At 41.1% G+C, this 12,356-nt stretch overlaps 1 protein-coding gene across 8 annotated transcripts in view; it reads left to right on the top strand.

Annotated features, from left to right (window-relative positions):
- Nucleotides 1-12,356, top strand: part of aebp2 (AE binding protein 2) — a 143,116-nt gene that overhangs the window by 56,979 nt on the left and 73,781 nt on the right. For all 8 annotated transcript variants that reach the window (XR_005944874.1, XR_005944875.1, XM_041203026.1 and 5 more), the window contains exon 6: nt 1,415-1,482. Coding sequence is in view for 6 of the 8 variants with exons in the window: in XM_041203026.1 (XP_041058960.1) it covers nt 1,415-1,482 (68 nt within the window). In the remaining 2 variants the exon portion in view is untranslated. The remainder of the gene's footprint in view (nt 1-1,414; nt 1,483-12,356) is intronic.

Genomic DNA, 12,356 nt, shown 5'->3' with positions numbered 1-12,356 from the left:
CAAGATTTATGTGGCCATGTCAGCTTTCATGACACATCACAGTATCTATTCATCAGAGCACTTTGCCTAGGAAACAGGCGGTATGCAGGTTAGCAGAAAAGCTACTCGGCCTCCCCAGCACTCTTAAATGAAGGAGTGCTTTTAAAAAAAAGCCAAATGGCAGACAGACCATGCCTCAATTACGTAATTGGTGCTTTCTGCCAAATAAAGTCAAGCTCCACACACAGCTCCCTTAAAATAGGAGAAACTGCAGAGAGATAAGTCTTTACTTTTAAAACATAACCAGTTTCAACTTTGATTATAAAATGTTCTAAAGTTCTGTTCTCAACGTTTGTTTTTTTTCGGCGAATGTAGTTACATGTACACAGGTGAAGCTAGCTGTTTCACACTGCCACTATGCAGTAGCAATACGAATAGTGTTCTATACTAACAGGATGCTACCATCAAGCCAAAAAGCCTATCACACACATGAGTAATGTGGTATATGAATTTCATGCCAGTGTGATACTAGGTATGTAAGCCGTACGTCCCCAAGACTGGCGGATCGTATTAAACAGCATGTCTCAGCCGCTGTTCACGGCAGGCAAGGTACAGACTTTACCCAACCAGCCTGTGCTTGCAAAACTCAAAACTGTGTCCATTGTTAGATATGATTCTGCAATTGGACAGCATTTGCTAAATAATCCTCAGTGTGCTAAGAATTACACTGACAATCAACTTAAAATTGTCAGTTGGGCTCGCAATGTGGTGCATTTGTGTGTACATGAAGCTACATATATTAGTGTACACAGCCCTAATCTTTGAGACAGCGCATGTACATACATTGCATCTGTTTCAGTTAAACAAAATAAGTGGCAGTCATTTGCTGACTCAGTCCTCAGGGTAATGCCTTGACCAATCAAGGTCAAGCTGCCCATTTTGAATTTCAAACAACGGCATTTATCTGTCAGTCACCATCACTGGTAGAGGAGTTGCCATGGAGAATGTACCAATCAGTGTCCACGTGCCAACCGATTAGCACTCTCTTCACATACAGTATAAATTGTTGCTTTCACTTTATATTGGTATTCTTGCAAGTGTCCTGATGAGTGCAAGATGAAAAGCTAATTTCAGAGATATTAGATTAGGAATGATGCATTTTTGAAGCTCCCCCATATTTCATTGGCATGACCCAATTCTGCAGGTGGAAGTTGTTAACTGGATTTTATGGTTACTGTAGATGCACTTCAGGATGCTTTATATCTTCTCAAATGATTGGAACAGTAAATTACCTGTTTACCTCTTGGGCACTTGCTTATCAAAAATCCATCGTGGAATAGAATTTTGTTTGGTTTCTTGTATAATTTCAATGAGATTTTCTTTCATTGTAGAATTACGTTATTTTCACTCAGTTGGAATTTTTCTAAATCTTTAGGTAATAGCACGAAGGAGGGAAGATTCTGGGAAGGTGAAAGTGCTGCTTCACTGGACACCAGAAGACATGTAAGTCATTGTACCTTGAGCGCCACCGTCCTATTAAAGGTCAAAAGTTGATCGATTCATGATCACATGTCACCAGGTTTTATACAGGGTAGCTGTGAAGGCACCGCACTAAAGTTGGGTGCAAGTATATTTAGTTGCTTTGAAACCAGAAAGCCTTTAATGTAACTTAACTTTAGTTGTAGGGCTAGAGTAACACTCCTGCTTGAGTCAAAAGATTGAAGGTTTAAGCTCCACAGTGACACTTGGCAAAGAGGTGTTTAGCAATAGCCTGAGGTAGTGAAAGGTGCTCTCTAAAGGCACCTTTCCTTCCATGGAATATTTAAGTCCTGAAATGAAACATTTGATAAGTATGCACTGGTGTTTTTGAGATGCTTAGTCTAATTCCAGTTTCCGATTTGCTCCTCATACCCTGTAGATACTTGACTCCTTTCTTTTCAAGTAATGGTTGAATACTAATTTGTATGGACATTAGCTAAACTTCTGTTCGTGGCAGAGAATTTCACATCCCTGCCACCCTTGTGTAAATTTGCCTGAACTTTCCCGTGTTAATTTTTTGTGATGTTAACATTGTTTTCTGGCTGCTGTATAGAACTTAATTTATCATCCCCTTCATCATTTTGGCCCACTTCATAATCAAGTTAGGAATTGTTAGATGAAAAATGGCCATGGTCCATCTCGTTCATCATCTACGATTCCGGCAGTTGCATGATATAATGACAATGGAGTTGATTGGTATGATTTACTCATCAGTCTCTATCAGTTAATCTACAACAAACCTGGACAAATGCTTCAGACACACAAGTTCAAATCCCAATTTCAACTAACTTATTTAACTCTGGAATAAAAAGTTAGTCTCAGTAATGGTGATCAGGAAACTACCAGATTGTCATAAAAACCCTATCTGGTTCCCTGATATCCTCCAGGGAAGGAAAACTCCTGTTCTTATCCAGCCTGGTCTGCATGTGACTCCAGGCCTCACAGCAACGTGGTTAACTCTTAACTGTCCTCTGAAGTGCCACAGCAAGCCACTCAGTTGTACAAAACCCTTACAGAAAAGTTGAAAAGAAATAAAACTGAACAGATCACCCAGCATCGACCTCGGCAACGGAAAGGATAAAGGCACACCCCACCCTGTCGCCTCTGCAAAGCCCTTCTCACTAACACCCGGCAACTTGTGCCAAAATTGGGAGAGCTGTCCCACAGACTAGTCATGCAACATCTAACATGGTCATGCTCGCCGAATCATGCCTTTCAGTTAATGTCCCAGACTCTTGCATTACCATCCCTGGGTGTGTCGTACCCTGCTGGTAGGGCAGACCCACCAAATGTGGTCTCACAAAGGTGTGCAGTTGGAAGAGAAAGACCCTGGGTGTCCTCAACACTGACTCTGGACCCCATGATTTCAGGGCACACCTGGAGTACAGTGAACAATTCGGGTTTCACACCTTGGGAAGAATATATTGCCCTTGGAGGGAATACAGCATAGGTTTAATAGTATAATATCTGGACTCCCAAGGGTTAAATTACGAGGAGAGATGAAACTAATTGGGGTTGTGTACTCTGGAATTTAGAAGGGTGAGGGGTAATTTGATTGAAGTTTTCAAGATATTGAGAGGGGTAGATAGAGAGGAGCTATTACTATAAGAAAGGCCAGGACTTTTGGGGAGTGGCATAGTCTAAAATTTGAGCCAGACGTTTTAGGAGTGAAATTAGGAAAAATGCAAAGAGTGTAGAAATTTGGAACTCTCCTCAGTGATTGGCAGTTGATGCTAAATCAATTAATTTTAAAACCGAGATTGATTTTTTGCTTAGACAAAGGTATGAAGAGACATGGGCAAATGCAGGTATACGTGGAGTTGGTTTGCTGATTAGCCATGATCTCACTGAAAGGAGGAACAAGCTCAAGAGGCTAAATGGCCTATTCCTGTTTCTAAGTTGCTAACTACTTCAACAGATAGATCACAGGTATATTCTTTCAGTGGAATGATTTCTGACAAGATTTTTGTTGACCTTGTTGATTCTGTCATACATATGTCTAACAGCTATTAACCACTGGTGAATGCTCAAAATCTGTGTGTCTGGAGCTATGCATTTCTGAACAACTTAATGCATGATCTGTAACTAAAGCTATGTCTATCCCCTTTCTTAAGTCATTTGACCTGTTTAAGGAGCTGAAAGCTTATTGCCTGACTTCCTACTCTCCAGCCCCCAGGAAACTTGCACTGCAGTGGTTGAATTATCATATCTTAATGTAATTGTACTCTGAAAGACGCAATTTGTTTCATAGCCCAATTTTTTGAAGGTTCAGTTTGCCCCTCTGAAACCACCAACGGTGCACCCCTGGTCTTGAGAGAGCATGTTTTAGTTAGGTAGTAACAGTCTACCCTTGCTGGATTTATATCCCTGATTTCTTTGACTGACAACACTGACAAACCTTATCTCAGGTAAAAATTACAAATAGGAACATAAATAGGAGCAGGAATCGACCATACAGCTCCTCGAGCCTGCTCCACAATTCAATACCATGGCTGATCATCCAGCTCAACTCCATTTTCCTGCCTTTTCCCGATGCCTTTTGATTTGCTAGTGCATGAAAATGTATTAATCTCAACCTGAAATGTACTCACTAAGGGTCTGCAGTCCTCTGGTGGTTCCCCCTTTCCCCAAACCCTATTCCTGACCACCCCACCCCCTCTACAGCCTGTTACACACTTTCAGCAAGGAAGGCTCTGTGTCTTAGTTTTGACTTCACCAACCGGCATGGATCCCTCTACTACACCAAAGTATTGGCCTCGACTTTGTGCTCAAGTCTCTGGTGCTGAGGTGCCACTTTTCTTTTAAAAAAAGCATATCTTGGACCTTGGTAATCAAATACTTGTGTAACTATGGTACTGTTTAGACACAAGTTTTTGGAAAATACACACCACCCAGTATCATACTTTTGAGAATTCAAGTTTGAGATCTCCAATCTCTAGTGTTTACTTGAGATGAATTAACAGGATGGGTACTTCAATCACAAGACCAAAAATTTATATTTTTGCCAAATTTTAACTTTCTTTAAATGTTTACACATAAAGCATAAAGTCCATTAATAAGAAGGACAAACACATGCATGTGCACACATGACCATGGTGTTCTGCAATTCAGAAGAAGTAGCAATGACCCACATTAGGTTGTATTTGCCAGAGTGGTATTGGCATCCAGCTTATCTCTAAGAATGCTAAATTGTGGAGCATTTAGTTTGAAAAAAAGAGTAGATTTGCTTTGGAGAGAGAAGTCTAGAATGTCATTTTCAGCACATGCTGCAAGTTTTTGATAATTTCCCAATGCATTTGTATTGAGCAAACAAATGGTTTGATATTCTTATGAAAATTCATTTGAAATTAGATTGAATTAACATGAATCCATTGACAATGAAACATTTTATCTCATGCATTTGATTAATTTGTTCAGCTATAAAAGTTACAAGTAATGCATTAGCAAATGGGCTTTGAAATTAATAGAACTCTTTCTTGTTTACAAGCCATGGAATGTAGCCAGATCTGATCAGAGTTTTGGAGAAACACAAGATGAGGTTCATTGTTTGTTTTAATCATTCCTGCATGATGCCCAAGAAAAAATATATTATTTAGACTGTTAACTTTCATGGTTTTGTCTTAAAAAAATAGGTTGGGATTGTAGATGTAGATGTTTGTTATCACGAACAGAGCAATTCTTTAATATGTAATCAGTTATCACTGTATAAAGTAAGTTAAAGCTTTTTATTAATGTACATAACTTCTCCAAAGAATAGTGGCATTTTAAAATGAAATGTGATGTTTTGGTTTAAGCTGTTAGGTAACTATACCCAAACTAGATATGTGCTACATGTTGTAATATGCAAGTTATGTTGGCTTCATGGTAAAATGGATGTGTTGATGGTTGTTGGGTCATCTGATCGATGGATAGAATTTTTTTTCCCCAATAGGTTTTCATCTATTCTAAAAGATTCCTTGCTTCTAGAGATATATTTGGGTTCCTTTCCTGTTATCCTGTAGCAGAAATATTTCAAGCATTACATAAGAGATATGAACCCAAGCTAAGACTCTATATTGTCTTAACTTAAACCACTTGAAGAATTAATTAAGTTTAGCATGCAGACAAACATAAAGAATTGGACTCTGTTCAGAATGCAGCTAGGTATAATTAAACAGCAATTGACTCTCTTTCCCATTTTGGTGTGATGTGGAGTATTTTCTGGTCTGTATATTTAACTTTGAGAAAATATGATGTTTTTATTAAATGGCTATCATGTAACTGACTCATACCTTGCAATTTTTGAAGCATCTGTTTCCTCAGACAAGAGATATGCAGTTTCTCTTTTTTAAAAAAAATTCTGTTTCTGACATTTGAAATATTCATGACAATTGGACTGACAATTCAACCCTGAACTGAGCTTCTGACCCTTTTATCTTTCTCAGCATCAAAACCGCCTACTTCCATCTCCATAATATTTCCCATTTCAGCTCCTCCTGTCCATTTGCTGATATAAACCCTCATCCATGCTTTTGTTACCTCCAAGCTCAGCTGTTCCAATACTTTGCAGGTCAACTTTTCATCTTCAACTCTTTGTAAAGTTTAGCTCATCCAAAATATGTACCTTAACTTTCACCATCCTGTTCAAAAGCTTGAATCTCCCTTGTTTCTTGCTGACCAGAAAAGCTAGTCATAATTCCAGGTAATTCTGTTTTGGATTTCCAGCATCCGCAGTTTTTTTGTTTTTATATTATTATTATTATAGTCATAATATGACCTGATCAGAAGTTATGTCCTGTACTAAGCACTCTACTGTTTCTGTCATTCTATTTGTACAAGATTTTTCTTAAAACAGCAATTACTGAACACTTAAAAACAGAAAATGATAGAAATATAAAGGGCCATCAGCATTTAAGACCGATTTACATTTTTGGTATAGCCTTTGTGTTAGACTGCAAGGTCTAGAACCAAAACGTTAATCCTCTTTTAAGTGTCAGCATCCTCGTAGCCTTGATTGTTCTGCAGTGGTTGGACATGATTAAGTTCTAAGTGAACATGAAAGACGGAGGGATTGCAGTTCATGGAATAGTCTTAATGTTTTTTCTTATTTTCAATACTTTACGCTCATCTATATTAAATTTTTCCCAGCACTGACCTTTGACAGCTTGCCTGTTTTCTCCAGCTCGTTTGATAATTTTGTTCACCATTCACTGGAGACTCAATATTCACCCTCATCGTCTGTAAATTTCAGCAATGCACGTTGAGCTTCTTGATCCAAGTTTTGGTGTAAATTAAAGATAGTGGGGATGGCAACACTGATCCTTTGGCTCCCATTCAGCATTTACCCACATAGGAGCAAGAATTTAACCTAGGCACCAGAAGTGACTGTCTCACACCAAGCCTTGTCAGCCCTGCAAAGTCATCCTTACTAATGTCTGAGGGCTTGTGCCAAAATTGGGAGACTTGTCCCACAGATTAGTCAAGCAACAGCTTGACATAGTCATATTCACGGAATCATACTTTACAGACAATGCCCAGACACCACCATCATCATGCCTGGATATGAGCTGTCCCACCGGAGATGACAGCAAAGCAGTAGCCAATCAGGAGAGATGGAGGGATTTACCCTGGGAGTCCTCAACATTGACTCCGGGTCCCATGATGTCTCATGGTATCAGGTCAAATATAGGGAAGGGCATCTCCTGCTGGTTACCTCCTACCGCCCTCCTCAGCTGATGAATCAGTACCCCTCCATGTTGAACGTCACTTGGAAGAAGCACTGAGGATGGTAAGGGCACAGAATGTACTTCTGATTGGGGGACTTCAATGCCCATCACCAAGAGTGGCTTGGTAGCGCTGCTACTGACTGAGCTGGCCGAATCCTAAATGACATTGTCGCAGACCCAGTCTAGTAGCTGACGGTGAGGGAACCAGCAAAGGGGAAAAACCCTACTTGACCCCGTCCTCACCAGTCTACCTGTTGCCAATGCATCTGCCCATGATAGTATTGGCAGGAGTGACCACTGCGTGGAGACGAAGACCTGCCTTTGCATTGAGGATACCCTCCATGTTGTATGGCACTATCACTATGCTAAATGGAATAGTTTTCAAATTGATCTAGCAGCTCAAAGCTGGGCATCCATGAGGTGCTGCGGGCCATTAGCAGAGCAAAATTGTATTCCACACAATCTGTAACCTCATGGCCCAGTATATATCCCACTCTACCGTGATGCTAAAGGCAGGGGAATCAGTCCTGGTTCAATGAAGAATGTAGAAAGCAGTACTAGGCATACCTAAAATTGAGGCGTAAGCTTGGTGAAGCTATAACTACTTGCATGCCAAGCGACATAAGCAGCACACGACAGAGCTAAATGATCCCACAACCAATGGGACAGACCTAAGCTCTGCAGTCCTGCCACACCCACATGAATGGTGGTGGACAACTAAGCAACTAGCTGGAGGAGGAGGCTACACAAATATCTCCATCCTCAAAGATGAGGGAGCCCAGTACATCAATGCAAAAGGGAAGGCTGAGGCAGTTGCAGTGATCATCAGCCAGAAGTGATGAGCAAATGATCCATCTCTGCCTCCTCCAGAGGTCCCCAGCATCACAGATGCCAGTCTTCAGCCAATTCTATTCACTCCACATGATATCAAGAAACAGTTGAGGACCTTAGATACTGCAAAGGCTATGGGCCCTGACAACATTGCAGTAACAGTACTGAAGACTTATGCTCCAAAACCAGCTGCGCCCTTAGCCAAGCTGTTCCAGGTGAGCTACAACACTGGCACCTAACTGACAATGTCCTGTGCGCAGAAAGGACAAATCTAAACTGGCATTTACCACATTAGCCTACTCTGGATCATCAATGAAGTGATGGAAGGTGTCATTGAAAGTGCTTTCAAGCGGCACTTACTAAGCAATAACCTGCTCACTGACGCTCAGTTTGGGTTCTGCCAGAGCAACTCAGCTCCTGACCTTTCCCATGGAAAAATCCCAGCCCTGGAATCTCCATGTTTATAATTTGTATTTGAGATTTAAGAGATTTATGGTAGTTGTTTGTACGGTTATCTCGGTGTACTGTTTTCTTGTGGTGTTTTCTCATAACTAACTTTAGAGTGTGTGATGGTGGTGCGTTTGAATCTGTCTTGAAGATGCAATAAAATATCTGATGGAATCTGTGTCCTGTGTAATATTTCTTGACCTCATTACAGCCTTGGTCCAAACGTGGACAAAACAGCTAAGCTCAGTAGGTGAGATGAGAGTGACTGCCCTTGACATCAAGGCAGCATTTGACTAAGTGTGACATCAAGAAGCCCTAGCAAAACTGCAGTCAATAGGAATCGGGGGAAAGCTCACTATAGGTTGAAATCATACCTAGCACAAAGAAAAGATGGTTGTGGTTGCTGGAGGTCAGTTATCTCAGCCCAGTTCATCGCTGTAGGTGCTCCTCAGGGTAGTGCCTTTGGCTCAACCATCTTCAGCTGCTGCATCAATGATCCTCCAAATTGAAGTCAGAAATGGGGATGTTTGCTGATGATTGCAAAATGTTCACCTTTTGCGACTCCTCAGATACTGAAGCAGTATGTGTCCATATATGTGAACACAAGAAATAGGAGCAGGAGTAGACTACACGGCCCGTCAAGCCTGCTCCACCATTCAATACGTTCATGGCTGATCTTGGTCTTCAACTCCATTTTCCTGCCTGCTCCCCATAGTTCTTAATTTCCTGAGGGATCAAAAATTTGTCTATCCCAGCCTTAAATGTATCCAACGATGGAACATTCACAACCCTCTGGAGTAAAGAATTCAGAAGACTCACAACCCTTTGAGTGAAGTCATTTCTCCTCATCTCAAGTCTGAAATGACCAGTCCCTTATCCTGAGACTGTGCCCATGTTTTATATTCCCCAATCAGCAGAAACAACCTCCCAGCGTCCACCTATCAAGTCCCTTCAGAATTTTGTAGGTTTCAATGAGATCACCTCTCATTCTTCTAAATTCCAGAGAACGTTAGCCCAATTTACTCAGCCTCTCATCATAGAACAGCCCCCTCATCTCGGACCAATTTAGTGAACGTTCGCTGTACTGTCTCCAATGCAAGTTTATCCTTTTAAGGGTGGAGACCAAAACTGCACACAGTATTCCAGATGTGGTCTCACTAAAACCCTTTGCAACTGTAGCAAGTGTTCTTTATCCTTGTACTCCAATCTCCTTGCAATAAAGGTCAACATTCCATTTGCCTTGCTAATTGCTTGCTGTACCTGCATGCTAACTTTGTTTTCTTTGTACGAGCACGCCCAAGTCACTTTGAATATTCAACGCTTAAAAGTTTCTCAACTTTTAAAAAAAATAGTCTACATTTTTTATTCTTACGATCAAAGTGAATAACTTCACATTTCCCTATATTATGCTCCATCTGCCATCTTGTTGCCTACTGAACTAACCTGTCTATATATCTGCAGCCTGCCTGTCCCCTCCTCACAGCTTACCTTTCCACCTAGCTTGGTATCATCAGCAAATTTAGATACAATACACCCTTTCCCTTCATCTTAGTCATTAATATAGATTGTAAATAGCTGAGGTCCCAGCACTGATTCTTGCAGCACTGCACGATTCACTGCCTATCAACTTCAAAAAGCCCTGTTTATGCCCATTCTGTTTTCTGTCTGGTATCCAATCCTCTATCCATGCTAATGTATGACCCCCAACTCCAATGAGCACTTATTTCACTTATTAACTTTTTGGTTTGGCATCTTATCGAATGCCTTTTGGAAATCCAGGTATACTATATCTATGGGTTTCCCTTTATCTACCCGATTGGTCATATCTTCAAAAATCTCTAAACTTGTCAAAAAGGATTTCCATGTTGACTAGTTCTAATTGAGCTATGCTTTTCTAAGTGCATTGTTAAGACTTACTTATTAGATTTTAGCATTTTCCCAACAATTGATGTTGGGCTAACTGGACAACAGTTCACTGTTTACTCTCTCCTTTCTTATATTTACCAATTTCCAGTCTAGTGGGACTGTTCCAGAATCTAGGGAATTTTGGAAAATTATAGCTAGTGCATCCACTATCTCTGCAGCTTTCTCTTTTAGAACCCTAGGGTGTAGGCCATCTGGTCCCAGGAATTTGTCGAATTTTAATCCCTTAAGTTTCTCTAATACTTTATCTCTGTGCATGTTAATTTCCTTAATTTCCTCACTTTTTAGCCCCTAGTTACCATCTATTCCTGGTATGGAACTCCTGTCTTCTACTGTGAAATGCCTGCGCCATTTCCTCATGCCCCATGATCATTTCTCCTTCTAAGGGACCAATGTTCACTTCAGCTACACTCTTCCTTTTTATATACTTATTAAAGCTCTTAAAATAGGTTTATGCAGCAAGACCCAGACAACATTCAGGCTTGCGCTGATAAGTAACAAGTGACATTCTCGCCAGGCAAGGCACTGACCATCTCCAACAAGAGAGAATCTAGCTATCTCCCCTTGGCATTTGGCATTCAGTGGTACTACATTCACTGTATTTCCATCAACATTACCATTGACCAGAAACTGAACTGGACCAGAGATACAAATACTGTGGCTATAAGACGTGGTCAAAGGCTGGCAATTCTGCGGTGAGTAACCCACTACCTGAATCCTCAAAGCCTGTCCACCATCTACAAAGCACAAGTTAGGGGATGATGGAATACTCTTCACGTGCCTGGATGAGTGCAGCTCCAACAACACTCAAGAAGCTTGACACCATCCAGCCAGAACAAAGCAGTCCGTTTGATTGGCACTCCATCCACCAACTTAAACATTCGCTCCCTCCACCAATGATGCACAGTGACAGCAGTGTATCCCATATAGAAGATGCACTGCAGCAACCCACCAAGGCTCCTTCAGTAGCACCTTGCAAACTCGTGGCCTCTACCACCTAGAAGGACGAGGACAGCAGCTGTATGGAAACACAACCTGCAAGTTCCTCTCCCAAGCCACATACCACCCTAACTTGGGACAATATCGCCATTCCTTCACTTTCGCTGGGCCAAAATCCTGGAATTCCTTTCCTAATTGCACCATGGGTTAACCTACACCACATGAACTGCAGTCATTCAAGAAGGCAGCTCACCACCACCTTCTCAGGGGTAATTAGGCATGGGCAACAAATGCTGGCCCAATCCACGTCCCATGAAAGAATGAAAAAGCAGGAATGTGGCATTTAGCCTCTCGAGCCTGTTCTACCATTCAATGCGATCATGGATGACTGTCTGCTGCAACCCCCCTTCCCCAGTCTGCCCCCCATATCTCCTGAGCCTAAAAATCTGTCTATCTGAGCTTTAAATATACTCTATGAAAAGAACAGTGACATCAGGCGCAAAAAAAGTTTACAAGAATGATGATAAAACTGAGAGATTAAATCTTTTGGGAAAGATTGACCTGACTGGGCCACTTTCTGCCAGGTAACGGAATACTGAAGGGTGACATGATAGAGTTGGTGAAAGGGTTTGGTCAGATAATGTGGTTCTTTCCACCTCAGCTAAGACCAGAAGTGGCGGTGGGGTCATAAATACAAATTCAAAACAAGTGCTGGAAATGCTCTGGTCAGGTAGCATCTGTGAAGAGAGAAAACAAAGTTAACTTTTCAGGTCAATAACATTTCTTTATAACTGGAACAAGTTAGAAATGGTTTTAAGCAGGTACAGAGAAATGAGGAAGAACATGAGGAAAGAAAGGCCTGTGATGGCAGAAGAGATTAAATGACAAAAAGGGATGATGGTGCAAGTCAGAAGGTGAGGTGGTATTAGAACAAGTTTTTTTAAAATAGGTTTAGAGGAGGTGAGAATAGCAGAATTAGCAGGTTCTTAAAAA

The sequence above is a fragment of the Carcharodon carcharias genome, chromosome 13, assembly GCF_017639515.1.
Source record: "Carcharodon carcharias isolate sCarCar2 chromosome 13, sCarCar2.pri, whole genome shotgun sequence".
Lineage (NCBI taxonomy): Eukaryota > Metazoa > Chordata > Chondrichthyes > Lamniformes > Lamnidae > Carcharodon > Carcharodon carcharias.
Note: the sequence above shows the minus strand (reverse complement) of the source record. Positions and strands in the feature narration are given on the sequence as shown.